Genomic DNA, 25,315 nt, shown 5'->3' on the forward strand with positions numbered 1-25,315 from the left:
AAAAAACACACAAATGCATCATACTGAATCAGTGATCATGCTTAATTTCACACATTATAGGTTTGCTTGCCTCAAACCCAATGGATTTATAAATGGTCAAATCTAACTATTGCACCATTAACACTTTCATTTATTTATTTTTGGGCTCAAAATGCACCATAACACTAAGAACAGGAAATCATGGGGCGTTCAACACCACAAATGCTGGATCCATCATCTATCATGAGCTTCATTCCAAGATAATCAACTACAAGATCATTATGATAGATTTATCATTATTTTATTGAATAAATCCTAATTTCGTTATGTTTTATGCCATTTATAAGATACTTCGATTTTTTTTTTTTTTTTGGAAGAAATATTTTAAGAGACATGGTTTGTTGCTTGCTTCTAATTAGAGTCTGCAGTTCAGCCCGCAATGCAACTTTGAAGTTTCGAGTCTCTTTCACCTTTAATTCTAAGGTAAGGCCCAAGAGACTTATAATTTAGTTTCATTGCATGCTTCTTTATGTGGAAAATTAAGATATAAATCCTCCCACCACATTATGAGTAGATGCAATAAATTGAAACTCTCTAAAAATAATAATAATAATAAATAAACATAAAAACTAGTACTAAAAATTACTACCTCGTATTTACCCCTTTGTTAGCAAATAAGCTATGGGAAGGGCACACCAAACTGACCTGTTTTACTTCTTCCAAAACCGAAGGCCAAAATGTTGCATCCTAAAGGTTTTTTTTTTTTTTTTTCAAAATAACACTGTTTTTTAAACAAATTCATTAATTAGCATGTTTTCAAAACAATATAAGAAACTAACAACTCGAGTGTAATATACTCGATTTTGGAATGCCAAACTTGAGTCCATCAGACTTATTTTCCATCAAATTGAAATTGAGCCATCCAAACTTGATTTCGGTACTTACAACAAAAACAAAAACAACGATAGAGAAACACTACCAAAGAGAAAAGAGAAACAATCAAACAATCTTCTTCTCAAACAATCAAACACAACCCATTTCCAAAAACTCTTCTTCTCCAACAATTAAACACAACAACCAAAGAGAAACAACGACATCAACAAACCCATGACCTACTTGGGGTTTTGCTCGGATAGGATCGCATAGGTTTTGCTAGAGTTGCTGGGATCGGATCGGATCAGAGTTGCTGGAGTTGATTGGATCAGATCGGTGGTTCTCTCTCACTTTGTCTTGTTCCATATCTCTTGTTCCCCGCCAAAGCTCACCTGGGTTTTGCTCGGATCAGATTGGACCTAGGTTTTGTTGTAGTTGAGTTTTGCTTGAGTTTGTTGAAGAACTAAGCAACAAAATCGTGTCCAATAGGCTCGAGTTCTAGGTTGAAATTGACTCCATCGTGCAACACCGAAATCGAGTCCTTTGGTCTCAAGTTGTTAGATACCAAATTTGTTTCAAAACTGTGCTAACTAACTAACAAAATAGATTAGCTTTTAGTGTTATTTATATATATAAAATAAAAAAAAATTAAAAAAATAAATAAAAAAACCCTTCCTAAAAAGGAACTGGTTTTGATTGGATTTTAGAGAGAGAAATTATGTCTTGCTTCCTAAAAATCCTGCTTTTACCGGCTGTAGGCTCTCTCTGTAGTCGTTCGTCAACGATAGAACAGCGAAGTAGATGTATAATTAAAGATAGTAAGGAAAATGGGAAAAGCCACATCGAATCCTCGTCCAGAAGCAGAAGCAAAGTCGAAATCCTCAGTGACAGTAGTGAAGGACGTTTGTGCTGAACATGTTTCTATGCTCATTGCCTTCCTTCAAAGGATGGGAATCAACTCAGATCCTGTCCCAGATATTTGCAAAACCAAAGACTTCTACTCTCATCTTATTCACCGAATCACCACATAATCAAGCCCGACCAAGTCCTACGTGGCCGAATCATCTGTCTCGTAACTGTCAACCCCGCTCTCACTGTAACTAACTCTTCTCTCTTTTTCCTTTTCTTTTTTTGTTGCTTCTTTTACCAGTACATTTCTGCTTTTTGGTTGCTCAAAAAATTTACCTTTTTAGGAAGAAATTTTAGAATCTGGGTCTTATAAATGTTTTAGCATCTGGGTCTTATAAAGTACTGAAGCTGTACGCCTGTTTCACAGTTTGGTGTTGGAGAAACTGTGGGGGAAGAAGAAAGATGAATTATAATTTTCTTTATGAAAATTTATTTTGAATATTTAGATGGTCTTCTAGTTGTTATGATCCTATACATAAGGTAGCAATTTAAAGATGAAGATATTACATGAGTTTATTTTTACTGATATAAGGCTCAAGATTGTCTCTTAACAGAAATATAAAGAGCTATTAGTTTGATGAAAACAGTTGTGTAACATATGAGTTAAAGAAGGTTACATGATTTTGTGGTAGTGTCAGCTGATTTGATTTGAGTGTGAGTGGTTTTGCAGAATTAATTTCTGGATTCAACCCAAAAAAAAATCGATCTCTTATATCTATCAATTCTTTTATCCAAATTAAGTGAACTATATGTGAGTGAAAAATAGAATGTCCATGTTAAAGGGGAAAACTTATTAAATTCTCTCACCCACATTGTGTACTCAATGAAACTGAAGGTTGCTCCATTCAAGTGACTCTGTTAGTTGATATAGTTATCAAGCATTTCATTCCTTTTTGCCAAACTAAAACTACAGAGATCAAGACATTTGCGAATGAATTTCTTTTGTTTTCCTCAAATGAATGGTAAATGCTTTTTCATGGGGTTTGCGCTTTGCAGGATATCTATGGTAACTTTCATGGAGGGGCTATTGCAGCTGTTGCAGAGAAGGTGTCGTATGCTTGTGCTAGAACCGTGGTGGCCAAGGATAAGGATATTTTTCTTGGGGAACTGAGTATTTCATATCTCTCTAGTGCTCCAGTAAATGTGAGTTTTTTCTGCTCACTTTTGGTTCTTTAGGTTGTGCTTTCATGTGTTGCGTTATTGGCTTTGACAAATTACATGTATGCTATACTATTCTGGACCTATGATCTGTGGGAATGTAGTGTGTTGAAATCCTTTTCTTTTTGTGGGATTCAAATTGCTTTTCTGCCTAGCATTTTAAGTCGCAAAAGTTCTAAATTTTTAAGATTTATAAACAAGATGCTTCCTCAAATTTATATCGTGGATTGGGATGTGCCAGTCATTTGATGCTGGCTTCATATTTCCATGTGCCATCATTATTCATCTAGAGAGGTGTTGTGCAAAAGGGCCTCCAAAAGCACTCCCAAACAAAATGGATAGTGAAACTATTATGTACTTGAGAAAGATCTCCAAAAGAAATAAGAGAAACGAAAAAAAATTAAAAGAACAATAGACAATCACACACAAGAGAGGACACCAAGAATTTATGTGATTTGGCCTTTGGCCTACATCCATGGGTGGTGATGAGGAGAAAAATTCACTAACAATTTATGGAAGATACAAAATTAGTATAGAGGCATTCTCACAAAACCCAAACTCCAATACACCAAAGAGCTCTCTCTCACAAATAACAAAGAATACATAAATTCCTATTCTTTATTCAAGCTTGTGGCACCTTCTTAGAAAACAAATAACACATCAAATATATATAATTGAAAGTTGGTAAAGTGGTTTTCTACTACCACCTATATGGCAAATATAATTTCGCCATGCACAAAAAGAAATCAAGTCTTTAATAGGCATTCAAGCTACAGGCTAACAAGAAGCACTGTTAGGATTTTTAGCTTCTCTTAGAATGCTGGAATGTTTCCTTGAGAAGCCAAATTCAGGTTGCCTTGGAATAGTATTTGATAACCATAATAGCAAATGGAGTGCAAAGCTAAGCATATAGACCGAAGGTTGGAGTTATTGGAAAGATATAACTGCAACCTCATTCTTCTTGGGTGAATAAGAGTAAGAGTGATGTTGATACTCAAATCTCTTGTTTAATATATAATTTATTCTAATTAGGTTTGCTTGAAGGCCCTGCATCTCAAACATGAAGCCAAGAGGATGATAATTACACATTGAGTCTTGAGTTGTACTTGTCATCAACTATTTGTTGGGCTTTCAACATACATTTTAATGTTTTAAATATATAATAATGTGATCTCATCTTACTGGCATTAAGCCATTAACCAGGTCACAGTTTCACAGAAGACAATTCTAGGCTAAAGTCAAGTTATGCTAACTTGTTACCAATGATATATATTGCTTTTGAATGGTTTGTAGCATATGCATACACATGCCTTATGATGGTGATCTATCTTTTTACTGCTTTCAAATTGCTACAATTTTTCTCTTTTTCCTTTTTTACTAATCTCCTGTGAGATGGAACTGTTTTCTACATGCAGACAGAGGTGATAGTTGATTGCTCTGTAGTGAGGACTGGAAGAAATTTGACTGTAGTAGCAATGGAGTTCAAGGTCAAGAAAACTGGGAAGTTAGCCTATACTGCTCGCTCTACATTCTTTAACATGCCTGTTGCCAAGTTATGAAGTTGTGGTTCAACAAATTTGAATTTGGGTATCTCAGTTTGAATCTTTACCCTCTGATGAGTTTGTAAAAACCCAATAAAATTTTACATTGGTTCAACATATTGAAAAATAGATACTTTTACTATCTAATTAAATATGCTCATTGCTGAAATAGCGTTGACAGATGCATAGGTGATATTGGAAGTTATGCAATGTGTGCTGAGTGAGACATGGTGGAAATAACTGTATAGCTGTATTAATTTCATATTTTAAGGAGACTAAGAAATAATATTATTCTACCAAAGCTTAGGGTGAATTTATAAGGTTTGGTAAAAGAGGAGGAATAAAGTGATCATGATGTTATCTTGATATATACCGATTGTATTTACGTCTTGTTGGAACTTAGAATTAGAGAAGAAAAAAGAAAAAGAAAGCGGGAATGTGGGGTTTGTTAAGTATGGGGGCAAATGGGCAATACATTTACAAGTGTCATTCGTTGAATTGTATGTATGCTTTTTAAACACAGCTCTTATTCACGTCTGTATTGTTTTTGTGGTTTGTTTTTTCTTTGGTCTTTGGGTTGTTTGTTGTGAAAACCTGCTATGAGTTCTTTCTCATTCGTTGGCACTAGTTTTAACTGAAAAGCTTGGACACCTGTACAAGTTGTGTGTGAGGACTACCTAGGGGAAACATGATTTTCTTTGGGGTGCAGTTAAGGTAATGATACTTGGTGTCATAGCTTCTAACTTTTTGTCTCGACTTTTACCAAATAAGCAACAAAAATTTAACCTTTTTGAAGATAAGCTTTCAGCTTTAGTAAAAAGCCATAACCCTTTTGTGAAAGGCCGAGTTCTATGGGCATGGTTTGCTTGCTTCAAACCTAATGGATTCCCAATTGGTCAAAGCTAACTAATAATGCACCAAAAAATACCCAAGAACATAAAAACATGGGTCGTTTAACACCATAATAATGCTGGATCCGTCATGGGCTAGAAATTAGAAACAATGATGCATGAATTTCACATTATCAGTAGTACTATTTTTACTCTTTTTTACATGGGAAAAAATAAGTTAAACCAGTGATCAACTAGAGATTCTCTGTTCTCTCACACAGACCAAATTGTCACCACTGTCAGCCACAAAAAGCAGAAAAGAATTGTGTGCAGAGTCTCAACAACAGCTATTTTAGTCCGCAGCCCCAGGTCACTTCTTCACACTCTAGTATAATAATGCATCTTTAAAAGAGCGGCCTCAAGGTTAACCTCTTTACTTCGGGCTCTCTTTTATCTTTTATTGCTTTGCTTGCTTTCATTATAGTGTCTTGCTATTATGCTGAGCGCTGCTGCTGAATTGTAAAGAGAAAAAACCCTACAAAAGAGGAGGCAGACAACACAAAGACACCAATTTAGCGTGTCATGAAGAAAATTCAATTGATTTGTAATTGGTCTTAGGAGAGATTTGCAGTATACTATTTATTAGGTTTCACCATTTCTAAACCAATACACTGGCATCAGATAGGCACTAGTGATTCAAGATAAAGTTCCAAAGGGTGAATTATGACACCAGTCAGGGTGGCATCCTGTGTGTGGGATGGTGGTGGCGTCTAATTCAGAGCTGAGTTAGGTTCTACCATAACATATGATATGAAAAAGATATATATATATATATATATATTTAGTGGAAGCTAGTTCCATGGCCGCCTACTTTTCATCTCAACAAATACCAGTCAAACAAAAGAATTAAAGGATCTAAAATTTCACTATCATCTGAATCAGAAAACTAACAGTTACTTTGCTGGCCACTTTTTACGCTTTATGAAAATATGGCATTAACAAAGGCCTCCGCATCAAAGGGTTGAAGGTCTTCAACACCTTCTCCAACACCCACAAACTTTACAGGGATGCCAAGCTCATCAACCACACTGACCTGCGAAAAGAGATTACAGTTACATGACCACCTTGGATATTAATATATAAAAGAAATAGGGACAAAAATGGGGAAGCCAGAAAGTACAAGGTATGAGACCATACAAAATTATGGTTCAGATGAACATTAAAACATACCACACAGCCACCTCTGGCAGAACCATCAAGTTTTGTCAAAATCAATCCCGTAATTCCAACCACCTGTATCAAAAGTTCCAAGTCAAAAATTTCCAGGGAAACTTGAAGGGAGCCTTTTTTTTTCTCAGCTTTAGTTGTATTGCATGATAAAAACCAGTCCAGCAACAATTATATCAAAATCTTTTTGTTTGATTGACAATAATAATAATAATTAGTACCCAAATATGTTAATGCGGAAGGCAAAGAAGGAAATATTACTTCATTGAACTCTCTTGCTTGTGGTAGCATGTTCAAACCAGTTGTCCCATCCAAAACTAGCAGGATCTCCTGCACATATAATGGGATAATCTTAGACAAGTCTTAAAGACCAACAACTATTGTTTAACGAGTCTCCAGTCATATGATCCAGTATGAAGGCTAAAATTTATGTAAGCCATTCTCCATAACACCAAGAGCCATCAGAGAGACCAGGAGAGATGGCTACTGGAGATGGAATAACTGCAGTCATAATATTATTAGGCATCCACCTTACATGTTATAGTTTTCACTTAAGAAATCTTTACATACATGACCACAAAAGCTGGATGGAACCAGCATACAGGAGCACATAAGAAATAACTTTTTCTTTCTTTTTTTGGATAAGTAACAAATTTGTTTTCAAAAAAAGGATACCAAAACGGTACACAACCGCAGCAAATAATATTAGCTTTCACAGAAAGAAAGAAAGGAAGGAAAATAATTTTTAATTTATGTTACCACTTGTTTATTGGCAACTAGGGACAAAGCAACAGACAGACATGAAGTCATACTTTAGCATCACATCATAGATCCCCACCCCCAATTTCTCAGGCATGCTACAAGGTTCTTACACAATTAAACATATAATGCTTCAATTGTAAAAATAAGGATAAGGTGCCACACTTTCAGCTTACATTTGGTGCACCTGGAACAATTTTCCCCACAGCTTTTTTACAGGCAATCAACTCTTCCATCAGGCTGAAATTAGTGTGGAGACCTGACAACATAAAATTACAATGTACTGAAATTTAATCCACAAAGAGGCACATTAAAGTATACTAAAAGCTGAGCATGAAAGTCCAGGGTACTCACGTCCAGATGTGTCACATAAAACTACATCAAAACCTTGTTCTTTCCCTCGTTTCACAGCTTGTGAAAGAACTATTAAGAAAGCACTTTAATATCATGAATTAGTAAATATAACATAACAAATAAAACTTTTACAGACAAAAACAATGGAAACAATATGCAAAATGAATTCATTGTACTATTATAATTTAGTTGTCTACCTGATGATGCTTTAGCCTTATCTTTTTCAGCCACAACAATCTCACACCCAGTCCTCTCAGCCCATATCTCCAGCTGATCACTAGCAGCTGCTCTAAAAGTATCACCTGCTGCCATCAGTATCTGAAATATTTTTAAAATGGAATGAAGACCAACTTGTGAATAAGGCATGCCCCACTCAGCAAATATTAGAAATGCAAAGGAGAATAAGCAAAAATAAGTCAAATTATTTAAATATTGAGAACATTAGCTTCATCTAGAATAAGATCAATAATATTGGCGTATAATTTTGTATTTGTACAGAAAATTGTCCATCCCTAATGAGATTGCTCAAGTATCAGACATTTATAGTATTTCTGAAAGATCCTGACCCCTACACGGGTGCAGCTGGGTTTAGGTGTGGGTCTGGCCATTGCTGCTAGTTAGGTGATGGGAGAATCATCACGGTGTGTAATGGAGCTGGGTATTTTTGGGTTATAGGGATGGTTTGCCTTGATTGGGTATTTTGGGGATTTTTTGGTGAAGAAGCATAACAGTTGGTAGTGGAAGGTGTTGTGGCTTGAGGGTATATTGCTACCAAAGCATGGTAGAGACAATTTTTTTTTATTTTTGGGTTTGGGAGTTCTAGCCTTCTAGGTGGTAATGGCAGTCATGGTGGGATTTAAAAATAAATAAATTTTGATTAATTTATAATTTTTATATTTATTTTACTTTTAACCTTTTCTTTCTATTTATGTCGAAAACAAAATTGTTTTGATACATTCGAGTTTAATGGCTCAAATTTAGTGATTCTTGACAGAAGGGTCACATCGGCATCAATGTAAATTGCAGGTTTTGAAAGTCGAGGGAGCAAAATGATAGCAACCTCAATACCTCATAGTAATGGAGGTAATTTGTATTTTTACCTATTTGTTAGAGAAACCTAAATCACCTACCAATAAAAGGTTATTTAAACCAAGATCGAACTTGTGGACACCAGTGAAAGCAACCTGAGGAATGACACCCTTTATTTTGAACATACACCATATACTTTGTATTCAATTTTCAATATCTTAACATGAACAACTCCAGATATTAAGTTGTTTAACAAGAACCCAAACCCCAAAATAGCCTATGACCAGAAAACATTAAAATTAACAAACAACAATATTATTATGTGACGTAATATGCTCTGAAGGATTAACAACATAAAATTAAAACAAAAAATATTATTCATATTTTTTCCTTTTAAAATCAACTACTTGTCTTCATAATCATATCACATGCCAAAACAACTAAGGTATCTTACTAAGTCCAGTTCAGATTCTCAAATGAATACAAAAATCCAGGCGTCTCTTCTATTCTTTGTAATGCACTCAACTCATTATATTTCATTGCAGGAAAAGCAATACTCAAGTAATAATCTTACCTTGGCCCCTTCATTTTTCAGTCTATAGGCCAGTTTTCCTGCAAAAGCAGTTTATCAGAATATCATTTATTGCTTGCTATACTCTAGAATTTCATTTAAAATTTGAAGAATTCCTTTTAATAATAAAATGATCTATATGTCAACTTTACTCTAGTCTATTAACTTGATGAAATTTTTCCGAACTGTAATTGATAAAAGATCAATCAACTATAATAGACCCCCACAAATGTAGTTCAGCAGAAAAATAATCTGGAATCTTTTCAAGGAAACAAAAAACCTATTAGGTAGCATAGATTTTTACTAAATACATTATAGTGAAGCCTCAGCAGAATTCATATAAACTAGGAAAATAATATAAAATTCTATATAAACTGATTCTCTCTACCACCTTCAATGAGCTGATCTATTTTATTAAAACCTTCTTGAGAAATAAATTTCATCAAAACAAATGGGGTTTAATCTTGAAGCTCAGCAAAGAACTTGTAACCACATAATTTCATGTCTTACCAAGTGATGTTGTCTTGCCACCTCCATTGACACCAACAATTATAACCACGGCCGGTTTCCTGATGCCATAACAAAAGTTAAACTAACATAAAAACTCCAACTTGATGACAATACCAAATCCAGTAAAGCAAAACAATTGGCAAAAATCAGTGCTTCAAAACACGCAAACCTGAATCCAAGTTGAAGCTCGGTTTTACTACCCCTCGTAGTTATCAATTCCAACACACTCTTCTTCAATGCATCCTAGAAACATCACAATTTACACATCATCAATGATCCAAAAAGTCCCAAGTACTAAAAATAAACTGAACCCAGCTCAATTTAATACTATAAACTACAGCTAGTTAGCTTATTTATAAAATTAAGCTACAATTCAGCCCAAGTAAACAAAACCAACCACCCAACATTAAAACATAAAAATCCAAACAGAGAACAATGAATGTCATACTAAATATACAAAACAAAAGCTGAGTATCAACACCTTAATCTCACTCCCTGACTTAAGCTTTCCCGACAATATATCTTCCCGCAAGCTCTCCACAATCTTGACGGTGATCCTTGGCCCAAAATCAGACACTAGTAAAGCCTGAATTCCATGCATAGTTTAGTACCCAATTCATCAAATAAAGGAAAAATGACAAAATAAACTTAAAGTATAAAGAGCATTCTAGTACTAAACTAAACAAAACCTCTTCGAGTTCGTCGAGGACTTTGTCTGTATCAGCGAGGTTCCAGTAGAGTAGGAGCTCGTCGATGACGGCGAGATTCTCGCGGGTTTTTGAGAAGCCCGAGAATACCTTCTCCACGTCACTCTTGGCCTTCTCTTTAATCAAACGCCCCAGCCGGGTGAAGAACCCGGTCTGCCCGGCCGAGCATTTGAACCGGGAAGTTCTGGGTCGGGGATTGGCAGAGAGGGTCTTAGGGAGGTTAAAGAGAAGGTGTGGTGGTGACGAAGCTGTTGATGGTTTGGAGAGGAGCGAGAGGTTAGCAGAGGAAGCTGCCATTTTTGCCTTCTCTCTCAAACCTGTGAGAGTGTGAGATAGCCTTTTTCATTGGGCACTGCCATTTCAGATAAAACTATCTAAGACGACGCCGTTTCGTACTTTTATATTCAATGGACCATCTCATTTTAATTAAATGTGACTATAGTAGCACCTAGGAAGCATGGACATAGATATAGATGCGGGTGCAAACACTAGCATAACACGGCGACACAAGCAATTTTTTTAAAATTATAATAAAAAACGGCTAGTACGATATCGATATGACGCAAATACGATATGGATACAACACGGATACAGCACCCTAAATGAAGTGTCTATGCTTCCTAGAGTAGCATTCTAATTGCTCTTAAACTAAAATCTCATATCACAGTCATTAATGAGCTAGGTGAACATCTTATAAGTATGGTATAAAGAGTCACACGGACATTGATATGAATATAGATGTGAGTGCAAACACTAGCATAACACGGCGACACAAGTAATTTTTGAAAAATTATAATAAATAACGGCTAGTACGATATCAGTATGACGCAGATACGATACTGATACAACACGGATACAACACCCTAAATGAAGTGTCTGTGCTTCCTAGAGTAGCACTCTAATTACTCTTAAACTAAAATCTCATATCACAGTCATTAATGAGCTAAGTGAACAGCTTATAAGTATAGTATAAAGAGCTACACATCTAGTGGGAGAACTCAAACCCATGTTTTGAGACATGTAGGCCCAAGCCATTACCACCAGGCCACCAACATGTTGGCTATTCTCGTTTTAAGCCTAGTTTTGAAGATTGTTTTGTAAAGAAGTTGAGTTTAAGCAAGTTATGTTATTTGTGAAGAAGTTCATAAGTAGAGTTAAAGTCTTACAGCCTTAGAGGATAAACAAGTCACACATTAACTTGACTTAACTTTGTTTTTTTTTTTTTTTTTTTGATACCGAAAAAGGGAGATTACAAAAGAGCTGGGTTCAACCAGCAGTGTTTAATAGGCACCTGTACTGCCTTTATAGCTACATTACATAAAGATTTAAGCAGCAAATGAGGAACTAGGATCATGTGGCAGAGGAGACCATTTTGTACAAGAAAATTTAAATCAGCAAGCCTATAGTGAGTTTGCCAATCAGAAGCCTTCCTGGTATTGAAGAGCTTGACCAAATCCTCTGCTATCACTTAGGAACAAAATTCTATGAAACCCATGATATTTTGCTGTAAGGCAGGCATCCACCACAGCTTCAAGCAAAAAACCCTCTGCTGCACCAACTAGGCTACTATTCACAGCAAGGAACACACTATCTCCCTGTATGTTGACAGCTTCAAAACCAAAAGCCTTCTATTCCTCTTCTTGTCTTTGAACCCAGTGACTTTGATAATTAATTGCCAGGATCCAGCTGCGGATTGGACTGGAGTTGTTGATTTTCTTGGGGACAGGTTTGAGGTGAGCTGTTCTGAGAATGTGATATTATGAACTTAATATGGGCTCACAAGTAGAGTTATTATTTGTAAATTGTATGCTCTTTATATGCAAATTATTATGATTTTTTTTTTTTTTTACATGAACAAAGTTTGTTGCGGAACTGAGTGGTCTTGATTCGAGTTTTTGTTAAGCTTTGATACCTTAACTCATGAAGCAAGCCAAGTCAAATTGAGCTTAAACTACTTGAATTTTTAATAAGCTCAAGCTCCAACCTTACAATTAGTGTACTCAACATAAGCCCAAGCCGAATACAATCTAGATATTTTGTAAACATTCACCAATTTTTTTTTTTTTTTATAACTATACCAAGAACCTCGTTGAGCTCTAATTTGTTGTAACAATGGCACCTCCTACATCAACTTCTTGTAATTTGGGGGTTAGAAAAGGTATTAACTTAAATAAGAAACCAAAACATCCAAGCAAGATACAAAATTTAAATTATAGGTAATATATACTAACCAAAATCCATTGTTGTATACTAAAAAGCTCTCACAAAAATACTCTCAAACGTCATAAACACAACTAACTTTAATCTTACTACACACAAAAAAATAATAATAATCTACAAACTCAAAATTTTGACGCTTTCACAATCTCAAAATCCCTATACACTACTCTCAAATTAACACAGTACACAAACTCTCAACTTAGATATGTAGCAATTTTCCATTAATCTTTCAGCGCTAAAAGAACTATTACACTACCCTTTACAATAGGAGATTACCTTGGGTCAAGACTAACAAATTTTTAATAGTAATTTTCCATCTCCAACCCTTAAATCTTAATGGACGAATAATATAAAATTATTCTTAATAAAAAAATTTTCCAAACCCAAACCATGTAAATATTTTACATATCAAATCCTTACCAGAACATATTAAATTCTAGGAATTTCCAATTTTCCTTCCCAAATTCATCTCATGAATATCTTTTAAAAACTCAAAACACATATGTTTACCATGAGGATTGGATCAAGATTAGCCTAAAATTGAAAATCTAAAATACTATTTAATAATATTTAAAAATTACTAAACTCATTTGCACTAAATTAAATTGTATTTTAAATTTTTTTTTTTAAAGGAGAGACACAATTACTTTTATTATGGAAATTAAACCTAGTTTTCACGTCAAGAAAATTTTAGTAATTTAAATACACAATCGGGTAGGATCTAGGTACTTAAGATATAAAAATCAAACACTAGTAAATTTAAAATGTGAACTCAAACCCACTCCAAATCCATTTAAAAACTTACAAACCTTATGGTCGAGCTAGTATATAGAAAAACCCCCTAAAACCTAATCCATTGTCATGCCTAGACGTAACCATTTTAATATCATGGACTTGATATGAGAAGGAACTTACAAAATACCTAAGCATGTGTCTCACCTCATCTTATTTACAATCTTGTATTAATGTGGAAGCTATATTGCTTTTACATTTTACACTCTTTATATACAATTTGTTATAAAACTTGATTGCTTTTGCATGAGCAAAAAATTGTTTATATAATTGAATTCTCTTTATTTAAGCTTGTGTTGGCTTAATGGCTTAAATCATATGAAACAAGTTAAGCTAAGCCAAGCTCAGGCCAATTAATTTTTTTACAAACTTGATGTCTAATATTATAATTAGTGAGCTCGAGATAAAATTGAAATGTGGTATATATTTTTTTAATGTATTTGGGAGTTTATAAAACAAGAAAATGAAATTTTATATATATTATTTTACTAATATAACCTTCACATTAAAAAAATTAAAAAACAAACAAACAGGGGTAAACGCAATATATCACCTACATTTTATTATATTTTTTTTTATAGAAAACATTAATGCTCAAGATTGATCATTCCATTTATTAAATTCCCAAATATGAAAATTTTAAAAAAAAAAAAAAAAAAAGACAAAATTTAGCCATAAAATTGGTTATAGCCTAAGGCTACAACCTTACTTAATATCTTTTAAATATCAATAGCTATATCATTAATAAATTGTTTAAATTGCAAGTTTTTGTAGTTTTTTTTTTTTTTTTGAGAAATTTTTTTTGTAATTTAAAATTATACATAAAATATAAATTTATATATATATAATTCATATAGTAAATAATATCCAATTGACACAAAATTTGACATATGTATTAATAGTATAAAAAACATACAATTCAACAGTTAAATTTTCAAAATATATAGTAATGTTTATTTTAACGAACAAGGTTATAACTTAAATCTACAGCCAATTTTATAACTAAATTTTGTCAAAAAAAAAAATTACACCCTTAAACATTATTTTTATTTCATTCCCTTCGCACTTTCCAAAATATTAACATTGCAAATTATTTGGCAGTTGACCCCGTTTCAATTTGATGGACAAATATTCATTTCATGGAAAAGAAAAGATTACCACAGACAAAAATTCATGGAAAAATGTTTCACATGCAAGGAGCTGACGTAACTACGATGACGACAATAAGATGATGCAACCAACCAAAACCAATAAAATTTTCTTTTAAAGTCTGGCTGTCGTTTTTTTATTGTAAGTACATCGCTGCTGTCATTTGCCTTAGCTTTAAGGACTAGTAAGTGGTTTTGGTAAGAGTCTTAGAGATCGACAGAAAATTTTAATTTATATATATATATATATATATATAGAGAGAGAGAGAGAGAGAGAGAGAGAGAGAGAGAGAGAGATACGTAAATAGAGAAAGAGAGAAGAGATGTGGTTCGAATTACATACATGTAGTACCACACAAGAAGGGAGTCAGGACTTCGAGTTAAGGGAGACGACTTTGACCTCTAGCTTGGCCGCTTCTTAGCCTCTGAATTTTTTTTATTTGAGTTTTTGATATGTGCGTTTACTGGATAGAGACAAAATTATTCTGTTTAAAACTTTATAAAAGGCCTGTTGTTTGTTTTAGTAAAATCGGTTAATTGCACTTAATTTTTTTTAGTTTTACTATGTTGCATAAATGTTTTTGGGCTAGTATATGTTGTTTTAGAATTTAGATCTATAAATTTTTTAATGACCTTTAAAATGAGAAAAATGATATAGGTATGATATAGTGAATGATTATTGGTAAGTAAAAAAGTGTTGTAAGTGATAAGCCCAAATGCGAACCAATAAAAATTTGAACATCAACAATTTGTAAAAATATTGTAGATAAATTTGTAACTATAATATTACTCTAAAAAGAATCAATGATATTGTTAAGGAAGGCAAAATGTAATTTTATAGAACAAACTTACTAAAATTAATGCATATATATACTAATATCTTCTTCTTTTTTTTAATTTAGGGGGGGATGCATGCCTCCATCCTTGGTACCACAAATAATGCTATTACTACTATGCTATTATCACTTGAACATAGTCCTCTCTTTCATTAAATCACCTTAAAATGTGCTTTCTCTCACTATTATATTCATTACTTCTCTAAGGGTACATTTGGTTGAAGGGGTAGAAAAGTGGAAGAATGAAAAAGTTAGAGGATAGAAAAAATTTTAATTTTTCTCATTTTTGTTTGGTTAGGAGTGGAAAAGTGGAAGGATAGAAATAGTGAGTTTGTATAAATTTACTCATATATCATTGTTAAAAATGATGGCCAATTAAAACAAAAAAGTGACAAACAACCAAAAAAAAAGCAATCACCCAATTTATTAAAAAATAAAAATCATGTACCAAAAAAAAAAAATCATGTCTAGTTAAACCCAAAAAAAAAAAAAAAAAAAAAAAAAACCTACTATCACACCCATAGCCCAGGAAATCAACCAAAAAAAAAAAAAAACAGAAAAAGAAAAAAGGCAATGTCTAGGGGGAAAAAAAAAAGAAAAAAGAAGAGGCAACATGCACAGGAAAGCACCCAAAAAAAAAAAAGGGGACGAATTGACCATATGCAAGTGCACATGGGTATTTTTATCTATTAAGCAGCTCATTTTCTTCATTTAGTTTTCTCCTCATTTTTAGGAGAAAACTTTTTGATGGACAGAAAATACCCAGGCTCCACAATTTATTTCCCTTTCTCCCTACCCAACTAAACACATTCTAAAAAAGTTTTCCTTTCTATTTTCTCTCCAAAGTTTTCCACCCACCCTACTTCACCTCCAAACAAACATACCCTAACTTTCCCATTCTTGCATTAGGTTCAATGACAATCAAATGAATCGGAACTTATGGTTGACTTGAGAGCCAAGCGCATATATTTGAAAGATACTATCTCCATACTTAACTATCTTCGCTATACTCTCTCTCTCTCTCTCTCTCTCTCTCTCTTGCGGGTTATTATGTTTATGCGTTGAAAGTCGAAACTTTATAGTTTTTGTTGAAAAAATGGTTTTTACAAGTGTTTAAATAGCCAACATTAAAGTAGGATTCACATGTTATTTGAAGCAAGTCTACGTTGGTGTGCGTTCTCTTCTGTGAGGTAATTAACGTCATGTGGTCATTTGTCAAAAATTATTAAACATGAATGAGAAATTGAATTCTAATGTGATATTCCAAATTATGCGTTTATTAAATAAATCTTGAGTATATAAATGGTAATTTAGTATAACGCTATGGCAAAGCCATAGTATTCAAGATAACCAGAATTAGAAAGATTGACCGAGAGATAAGACTGGGATAACAAAAAACCTCTCCCGCTAAGAGATAAACCACATCACTCAAATATAGAACATTTGAAGATGGAAGAATTTTTCTTGGTTTTACCTGGTAAAGTGTTCTTTTTTTCTTTTTTCTTTTTTTTAAATTCCTCCTGTTGAAAGAGATATTTATTAACAGGAAAAAAAAAAAAAAAAAAAAAAAAAAAAAAAAAGAGGATAGAGTAGAACCTTATAATTAACATAACACGCTATGCTTATTGTTTTCTAATTAAGTAATCAGCCCATGCTCTTTCTCAAAAACAAAACCAAAAAAAAAAGTAATAAGTCCATGCACGTAGCTTATCAAATGGAAGAATTAAACTCCTAAGGGATTTTTTTTTTTTTTTTTTGGTAAATAAATGATACTTTTTTTTTAATGGAAAACGATAACAATTAGCAAATAAATGTTACTGATATAGCGAATTATGTTATACCATTGCACCTGTTACAAAGATTAGTCAACCGAGAGTTCAAATCTCCTTAAAGAGAGTGCGTCCAAATAGTATTATGTAATTTTTCTTCAAAGAAATAATATTTAAAAATATTATTTAATTTTTCTTTATATTATTTTTATTATTATTGTATTTGCACTAATAATATATGTTAGTATTTTTTCATTAATAAAAAAATTATACATTCTCAAAATATATATATATATATATATATATATATATGGACTTCATATTTAAAAAGGAGAGGAAGTTGCATAATTAGTGAGGCTGATGATAACTCGCAACTTCGCAAGCATGAGCAGGGAAATTGTCCAATTGGACCGCTGACCTTGTCAAATTTGTCCACCAACGAAACGTATACTCCACGTCGGCCGAGCTCACGTCACGTGAATTGTAATTCGTATCATTGTATCAATGTAATGGTCAAGGTCACTAATAAAAAGTAAAACTGTTGCGTGGATAAAGTCGACAAGATCGTGTCTCACATAAATTGCAACTTTCCAAGTGGAATGTGGAATTTTTTCCCCAATACATCATGCATATAATGTTTATTTTAAGTTTTGACTTGTATGAAAGAATTGGATCATACCACATTTCTTTATATACACACCGATGGACATTCTTTGTTTTGTCAACATCACTATGCAAAACATGATAACATAGGTAAGATTCTCTCCTCTTATTTTTAGTCGGATGTGACACTTGAAATTTATTTGATTTTTAAATGTCAAATATCTTACATGTGAATAAAATTAAAGAAATTAGAGGATTTAAATAGAAGTGAATTTTAACCTTGAAGATAGAATATATGTACACGATTTTTTTAATAGATTTGATTAGGATTGTCCAACCCACACTTGGACTTAGACTCGACGAAATTGCCTAATCAAATGACACTCAAGCGGAAGGCAATCCAATTCGAGCAATGGGCTGGTCAACAATGTGTTTTTGCCTTTGAAACTCGATATGGAACCAAGTGTCGGTTTCCCATTTAGAATATCAAGTTCAATCAACATGTTTGATAGCTTAAAGGGTCACTCCACCCCTTAGCCGCCCTTCACTATTCAAGCCTACAAGATTTGTCAAATCACGCAAAGATCTCATTAGATTCATTGATTAACAACTTACAACTTCTCTAATATTTTTTTTATTAAAAAAATCATGGATAAAGTTGTATACTAGACTTGTAATTTAGCTTCTTTATGTTAATAATGGATTAGTAGTTGATACTGAAAAAATCTAGTGACACACCCAAATTTATAACATTTGTGATTGGTGTACATAACTGCCTAATCAAATGACACTCAAGCAGAAGACAATCCAATCCAAGCAATGGATAGGTCAACAATGTGTTTCTGCCTTTGAAACTCAATATGGAACCAAGTGTCAGTTTCCCATTTAGAATATCAAGTTCAATCGACATGTTTGAAAGCTTAAAGGGTCACTCCACCCCTTAGCAACCCTTCACTATTCAAGCCTACAAGGTTTGTCAAATCACGCAAAGATCTCATTAGATTCATTGACTAACAACTCACTACTTCTCTAATTTTTTTTAATTAAAAAAAAATCATGGATAAAGTTGTATACTAGACTCGTTATTTAGCTTATTTATGTTGATAATGGATTAATAGGTGATATTGAAAAAATCTAGAGACACACCCAAATTTATAATATTTATGATTGGTGTACATAAATTTATTTTTTCAACAAGTACTCTTGGTAATTCTATAAAATATTATTTTAAGGCGAAGAAAAGAGAGAGAAATAAAATAAAATATTTACCATCAATACTGCATGTTTTCTAGTATTTTAGGTGCTAAAATAGATTTAGCACCACCAATATAAATACTCTAATACACTCAAATTTATTGTGAAATTGGATATATCCGTAGATTGACTAGTTGATACTTGGTGGTGATAGTCTATGAGAGGTGGGACTGTGGGAGACTTAAAATTTGCATGCGGGCCCTCCATTCCAAGAAGGGGCTAAAAGCCTAAAACCATTCGGACCAAATCAAGATACCCTCGTACCCCCACCAAGTGGCGCCGCCAAATAATGAAAAATAACAATACACTTTATACATTGAATATAAGAAGCGAGGGATGAATTCCCAATCTGCAAAAAGCCAAAAACTATAGACTAGTTACATATGATATCCTGCTATTTTGTAAATTCTCACGTTTGCATTGACTAGCCGCATAGTTATTTTCATATAAGAAATGTCATAAATAATTAAATTGTTTAATTATATGAGACTATTTATAAATAAACTAATGAGATATTATCATAGTCCTTAAGATGGATTGTATGTGATTTAGTCACAGAAAATATAAATCACAAGTTCTTTGTAAACTCAAAACGTAGTTCATAATCGGTGATGAAATTAGGCGTTTCATCTGCAAATACTATAACACACCAACTAAGATGGTTTGTCTTGATCATAGAAGTGGAGACTTTAGTTGATGTGTTGATGTGTTGATGTGTTTTAAGTGTTAAGACATATTGAACTGGACCGCTGTAAGATTAATTATTTAATTAACAACTGTCACCTGAATAATTAATCTCACGACTTCTAATTTCATAGACTCTCAATCCTGAGAGGATAGTGAACCCGATCATAAAATGTAGGTTACTTTAATATATCAGGAGTAGGATCTAATATTCACGGTCAAAACCTCAGTATGTTAGATAACTACAAGTAATGTTGAGGGAACACATATTCTCAAGATGGTATCCATAATCTCTTTTTATAGAGACACGAAATATCTCATTGAGATAAGTTTAATAGGATCTGGTTATTCAGGGCGCCCACTTTAGTAAGGAGTTATTAAAGTTTATATTTATTAAAATCGAATTTCAATAAATATGAATAACTAAAAGATTAAATTGGGTACTCAAGAATAAAATAGTAGTTTACAAAGTAACAGTTCATTATGACTTTGTTCACTATGAATATTCCTTAAAGGGGTCAAATGATATCATTAGAGTTTTTGGATATAATTTATTAATAAAATCTAGAGTGCAATTAAATTTATATAGTGGTATTAAATATAATTAATAGTAACTTTGGACTTGTCAAGAGTTGATAGATAAGCCCAAAACTCATTGGAACTAGAGTCTTATTTGTTCCCTTTGGTCTCATCTCAAGCCACAATATATCTTCTATATTAATGTATGTTTATTTAGCAATTCTTCAAAAACATACAATTATATAATGATAGGATCATTTTATGGACAAGGATATCATTATTTCATTAAGGAATGTTGAAAACGTGACGAAGAGTGGATCAAATCCAAATTGAAATTTTCCTACATAATAATATAGATGTTAAGATATGTTTTACGACCAAGTTTAGTTTTCCTTCAAATTAAATTGGGGGAGGCCGGGAGCCTGTTATGCAAACGGTTTAAATGACTATTTGTTCAGATAACTCTTAAATTATTGTTGGTTATTAAATACATTGTTGGTCTTTAATATTTAGTTCATGAACAATTTTAGTCCCTAAAGTTTTAATGAAAGTGATCATTATCGTCACTAATTATACTAAAGAGTATAGACCTAATAAAATTTTGTAATAGTTTTCAAAAAAAAAAAAATTGAGTAAAATTCATATATGAGAGTATCACTAACATTATTTTAGCATACACCAATCACAAACTACTCTCACCTTAGCAGTTTTGAAAAATATTGTAAAACTTGTTGTGTTTTTAGACTTAGGGTCCGTTTGGATACAGCTGAAAATTGAAAACTGAAAACTGAAAACTGAAAAACACTGTAGCAAAATAATTTTTAAATGTGTAAATAGTATCGTGGGTCCCATTTTTAATGAAAAAGTTGTTAAAAAGTGAAATTTGTGGGTCCGTGAACAGTACACAGGACCCACATGTGGCTGAAAATCAGTTGAAAAGTCAAGCTTTTCGGCTTGCAGAAACGCAAACGCGTCTGGGAAGCGCAAAACGCGCTTCCCAAACGCACTCTTACTGTTAAGTTTTGTGTGATCTACGATCAAGCTTTTAGTCTATATATGTAATGATGGCTTGTCAATTTTTAATTTGGCCACATTATTTAAGGAACTAAAAGCGACTACTTTAAAAGCTAAAATTCCTCACACCAAAAATATATTTAAATCCTTTAATATGTTGACTATGGGTCCGTTTGGATTGAGCTTATTTTTGCTGAAACTGAAAACTGAAACTGAAAACACTGTAGCGAAATATTTTTTAAATATGTGAATAGTACCGTGGGACCCATTTTTAATAAAAAAAATTGTGAAAAATGAAATTTGTGGGTCCGTGAACAGTGCACAAATGCACTGTTCACACTGAAAAAGTCCACATATACGGCTGCACAGTAACTTATTACTCTTGAAACGCGAGAAAACAAAAAAAAAAAAAAAAAAAAAAAAAAAAAAAGGAGGTGTTTGCTGTGTTACTGTAGCATGGGTCCCACGCAGAAAACGCAAACGCACATCAGCAAGAAAACGTCCAGCCCAAATGCCCTCTATGCCTATATATATATATATATATATATATGTATGTATGTAATTACTTAAATCTTTTAACATGTTGACTATAAGCAAATTCTAAATTAAGCCGTCACTTAATAAATTGAAGAAAAATTTCCTCTAAAGTGGTTGGAAGGAAAATTATAGTATCATTTATTGAAAATTCAAGTTTGGTTCTTTGAATTTGGATATTAAAGAACGAAGAAAAATATCTGTTTCATACATCTTCTTACATACATTTTTATACACACGCAAAAAATTATACTAAAATTTTAGTGCAAATTTTGATTATGTATAAAATTGTATGCAATAAAGCATGTGTAACAAACAAAACTCGAGAGTAAATAATGGTAACAACTAACAACTTACAAGGAAAAAGGAAGTAATTGACTAATATATACCAATATTTGGAATTGTATTTACACACGAAAACATGAGTCAAAAGGGATTGGAATTCTTCTCCCCACAGGACTAGAAAATTCCACATCTCACACGCCAAAATTGACTTTCGGTGCAGCTTCCACGCGCGCACCTACGATCATTCCGAAAAGTATTAGTAAAAGATTCTAGTACCCACAACCACAAGGCGCGGTCTATATATATATATATATATATAACGCTGTGAAACTCATCTTCCGTGTCAGTTCTTTGGTCAGTTTTGAAACCACCTCTACTTTTCTGTCTTCTTTCTCTCAACCTTCCCTTCTTTCCTCTATAAATAACACACCTTTCTCACCTTATCAATTTCATCAAAACCTTTCAATTCCCAAAACTCACGAATATTACACCCCTCAGGTGCATTATTATTCATTCACGCTTAATTATGGCAAGCCCGTTATTACGTACCCTTGAAATCACAGTGATATCTGGGGAAGACCTACGAAACGATCGAAGACCCATCAAGAAGAATGCTTTCGTTGTTGTACGAACCGATTCTTACAACTCTCGTAGGACAGATATGGATACTGACGGCGGGAGCTGTCCAAAGTGGAACCAAAAACTCGTGGTGGACATGTCAATGCATGCGCAGTTTATAACGTTGCAGGTTCAATGCAAGACTTCGTTGGGCGATAAAACTGTGGGGACGGCAAGAATTCCGGTCTCAGATTTTGTTGGGGGGTACGTGCCCGAGAGTTATTTGCATTTTTTGAGTTACAGGTTGAGAGATCATAATGGCGAGAGGAATGGGATTGTGAATATCTCTGTGAGAGTTAAGGTCCCAGAATACGCGTCGTGTTCGAGGACAGAGTTGGGAATTCCTTTGGGGATGGGAATGGCTTGGCGGCAGAGGAATTTTGGTGGTGGGATTGTGACTGGGGTTCCAGTTTCGTGTAACTATCCTGTAAAATAAGGATTTGGTTCCAAAAACAAGGAAAAACACCTAGAGTCCCATGTGTGATGTGTCTTCTATTGTTTGTCAAAATATTAATTGAATAATATATACAATTTGTTAAAGAAAAATTTGTTTAGAATTTACAACTTTAAGTTAAGTTATATCTTAATTAAAGGTTTTTTTTTTTTTTTTTTTCGAACGAATAAGACATATTCAACAAAAAGAGTACTAAAAAAACTTAAAATCATTCAAAAACAAGCTGCTAAAGCTAAGCTAAGGAAGAAAGTAGAACTATTGTAGACCTACCTACAATTCTATAAACAAAAGTTCAATACCATATACACTTAAATCTTGTAACAAGTGAAAATAAAAAAGTATATTATGTTTCGGATATAAGTATTTTCTCTCTTACATTACGTGAGTTTTCACTATGAAACCCACTTACGGTAAGAGAAAACTGTGAGACTCACCTGCTGTGAGAAAGAAAATATATATACCAGAAACATGATATAATTTTCTCGTGACAATAGTTGCAATAACAAGTACAATTAAGTTTCCAAAATGGAATCAGCTGTGATTCTCCCAAAGTTGCAAAACTCTATTTTGAATCCAATTAACAACTCTTCTACTTGTAGCCAATCAACTCCTTATATCAAACATCACTTCCTTGGGGAGAGTCCAATTGAGAGCTTAACTCTATGTCCATGGGAATCTCACGGTCCTCACGCTGCGTCATTCCTTCTTTTATTTGGCTAGCTATGGACTTGCTTTCTAAACCCCCTCTGCAACTAAGTTTGCTCACTGGCCAATTTGATTCATCAGCTACCAATTTCTCTTCCATAATGGCACTTTTGCAGCACTTCCTTCAAAGAGTCTTCTAGTGTAGGGACATTCAAAGAGTAAATGGTCTCTGTTTTTCTTTTTTTCTTTTTTTCTTTTTCTTTCTATAACTTACATATACACAAGACATGTCCATTGCAGCCCCTATTTCACAAGCCTCTCCCAATTGTTGTAAGTCTGCCTTTAAAAGTCAACTAAGTACTAACATATGAAAGCACGTTTAGGAATATGTTTCTTATACCAATCAGCTTCCATTAGCTGATAGCTGGAAATTTTATCTTATTCCTTCCCATGTATCAGTACAATTATACTTTCCATTAGCTGCAAGCAACCAAAACAGCTTCATCATTTCCCCCCTAATTGAACTTCACCCAATCTGCGCTAAATTAATATTTCAGTTGTTCAGATCATGCAGGAGCTCATCTAGCTGACATAGTACCATCAAAATTTATGCCCAAATGTTTGATACAAAGGCTATTTTGAATGCTACGTACCAATCATGACACATATGGATTAGCTCTCTTTTCCCAGCCCTAGATGTGCTAAGAGTAGCTTTAAACTATAGGATTATCTTACAAACCCAAAACTCCTTCCTCTAAATAGATACTACTAGATACACATTGATCAGCCAAGCAACTTAAATTAACCTACTCTAATGCGCGTCTCTGCAGCTGGCATGTTCCAATATCCATGTGGTTTTCAAATCCCAAACCACCTTCGACATAAATTGGTAAGTAACTATAAGTACATAAAACAAAATGTAAAAATGTCAAATTTAAAATTAATCTTTAACTAAAGACTTTAGACCCAAGGTGACTGCCAATACTGAAAGTAAGGATATGGACTCCATCTCTGTTGATGAACTTGTAGGCATAAATTTAAGAAACTTACATGATTGCAAGCTTATGATCTAGGAGATGTGGGAGTTATATGATATAACTTTTTAGGTAATAGCCTCTGACGAGAACTGAGAACATATATAACGAAAAAAAAAATATTTTAAAACTTTTTTTTTAATGGAAAAATTCTCAAATAACCAAATTTAAATTTGGTTTTTTGTTTAGGGGTCTGAATGATAGTTTTAAATTTAGAATCAATTCTCTAAATTAAAATTTTCACCAGATTAAAGATAATCAAAACTGATTGTATTGTTTCTAAACTACTTGATTCTATGACATGCCGAATATACCTTCTCATTTAAAATTCATATCCGGCATAGAATTAGAGAACTAGTATGAAAAAAAGCTAACAAAGATCAAACACGCACCAGTGGTCTAGTGGTAGAATAGTACCCTGCCACGGTACAGACCCGGGTTCGATTCCCGGCTGGTGCA

The 25,315-nt window shown here is 33.3% G+C and overlaps 2 protein-coding genes, 1 non-coding gene and 1 pseudogene across 5 annotated transcripts; 3 read left to right on the plus strand and 1 right to left on the minus strand.

Moving 5' to 3' along the window:
* The first annotated feature begins 1,560 nt into the window (after positions 1-1,560).
* Positions 1,561-4,629, plus strand: LOC115957642 (annotated as a pseudogene). Its single transcript, XR_004084386.1, has 3 exons — positions 1,561-1,948; positions 2,758-2,904; positions 4,335-4,629. The product of XR_004084386.1 is annotated as an acyl-coenzyme A thioesterase 13-like (transcript).
* Positions 4,630-5,412: 783 nt separating this feature from the next.
* On the minus strand, positions 5,413-10,836 carry LOC115957512 (cell division protein FtsY homolog, chloroplastic). 2 transcript variants are annotated; one of them, XM_031075770.1, is made up of 12 exons: positions 10,430-10,836; positions 10,222-10,326; positions 9,910-9,983; positions 9,741-9,799; positions 9,234-9,271; positions 7,828-7,948; positions 7,631-7,699; positions 7,453-7,535; positions 6,779-6,847; positions 6,521-6,583; positions 6,242-6,383; positions 5,413-5,825 (listed from the first exon to the last, which is right to left on the minus strand). In XM_031075770.1, the coding sequence occupies exons 1-11, from the start codon at positions 10,742-10,744 to the stop codon at positions 6,270-6,272; spliced, it is 1,110 nt and encodes a 369-aa protein (XP_030931630.1). In that variant the 5' UTR covers positions 10,745-10,836; the 3' UTR covers positions 5,413-5,825; positions 6,242-6,269. The 2 variants fall into 2 exon arrangements, with proteins under 2 accessions (XP_030931630.1, XP_030931631.1); XM_031075771.1 differs by having other exon boundaries at positions 5,454-5,825; positions 6,248-6,383; positions 10,430-10,816.
* Positions 10,837-22,451: 11,615 nt separating this feature from the next.
* Positions 22,452-23,254, plus strand: LOC115957729 (BON1-associated protein 2). The gene has a single exon (XM_031076043.1). The coding sequence runs from the start codon at positions 22,632-22,634 to the stop codon at positions 23,157-23,159; it is 528 nt and encodes a 175-aa protein (XP_030931903.1). The 5' UTR covers positions 22,452-22,631; the 3' UTR covers positions 23,160-23,254.
* A 1,990-nt stretch (positions 23,255-25,244) lies between these two features.
* Positions 25,245-25,315, plus strand: TRNAG-GCC. Its single transcript has one exon. It is a non-coding gene; the product is annotated as a tRNA-Gly (tRNA).

Source organism: Quercus lobata, chromosome 8 (assembly GCF_001633185.2).
Source record: "Quercus lobata isolate SW786 chromosome 8, ValleyOak3.0 Primary Assembly, whole genome shotgun sequence".
Lineage (NCBI taxonomy): Eukaryota > Viridiplantae > Streptophyta > Magnoliopsida > Fagales > Fagaceae > Quercus > Quercus lobata.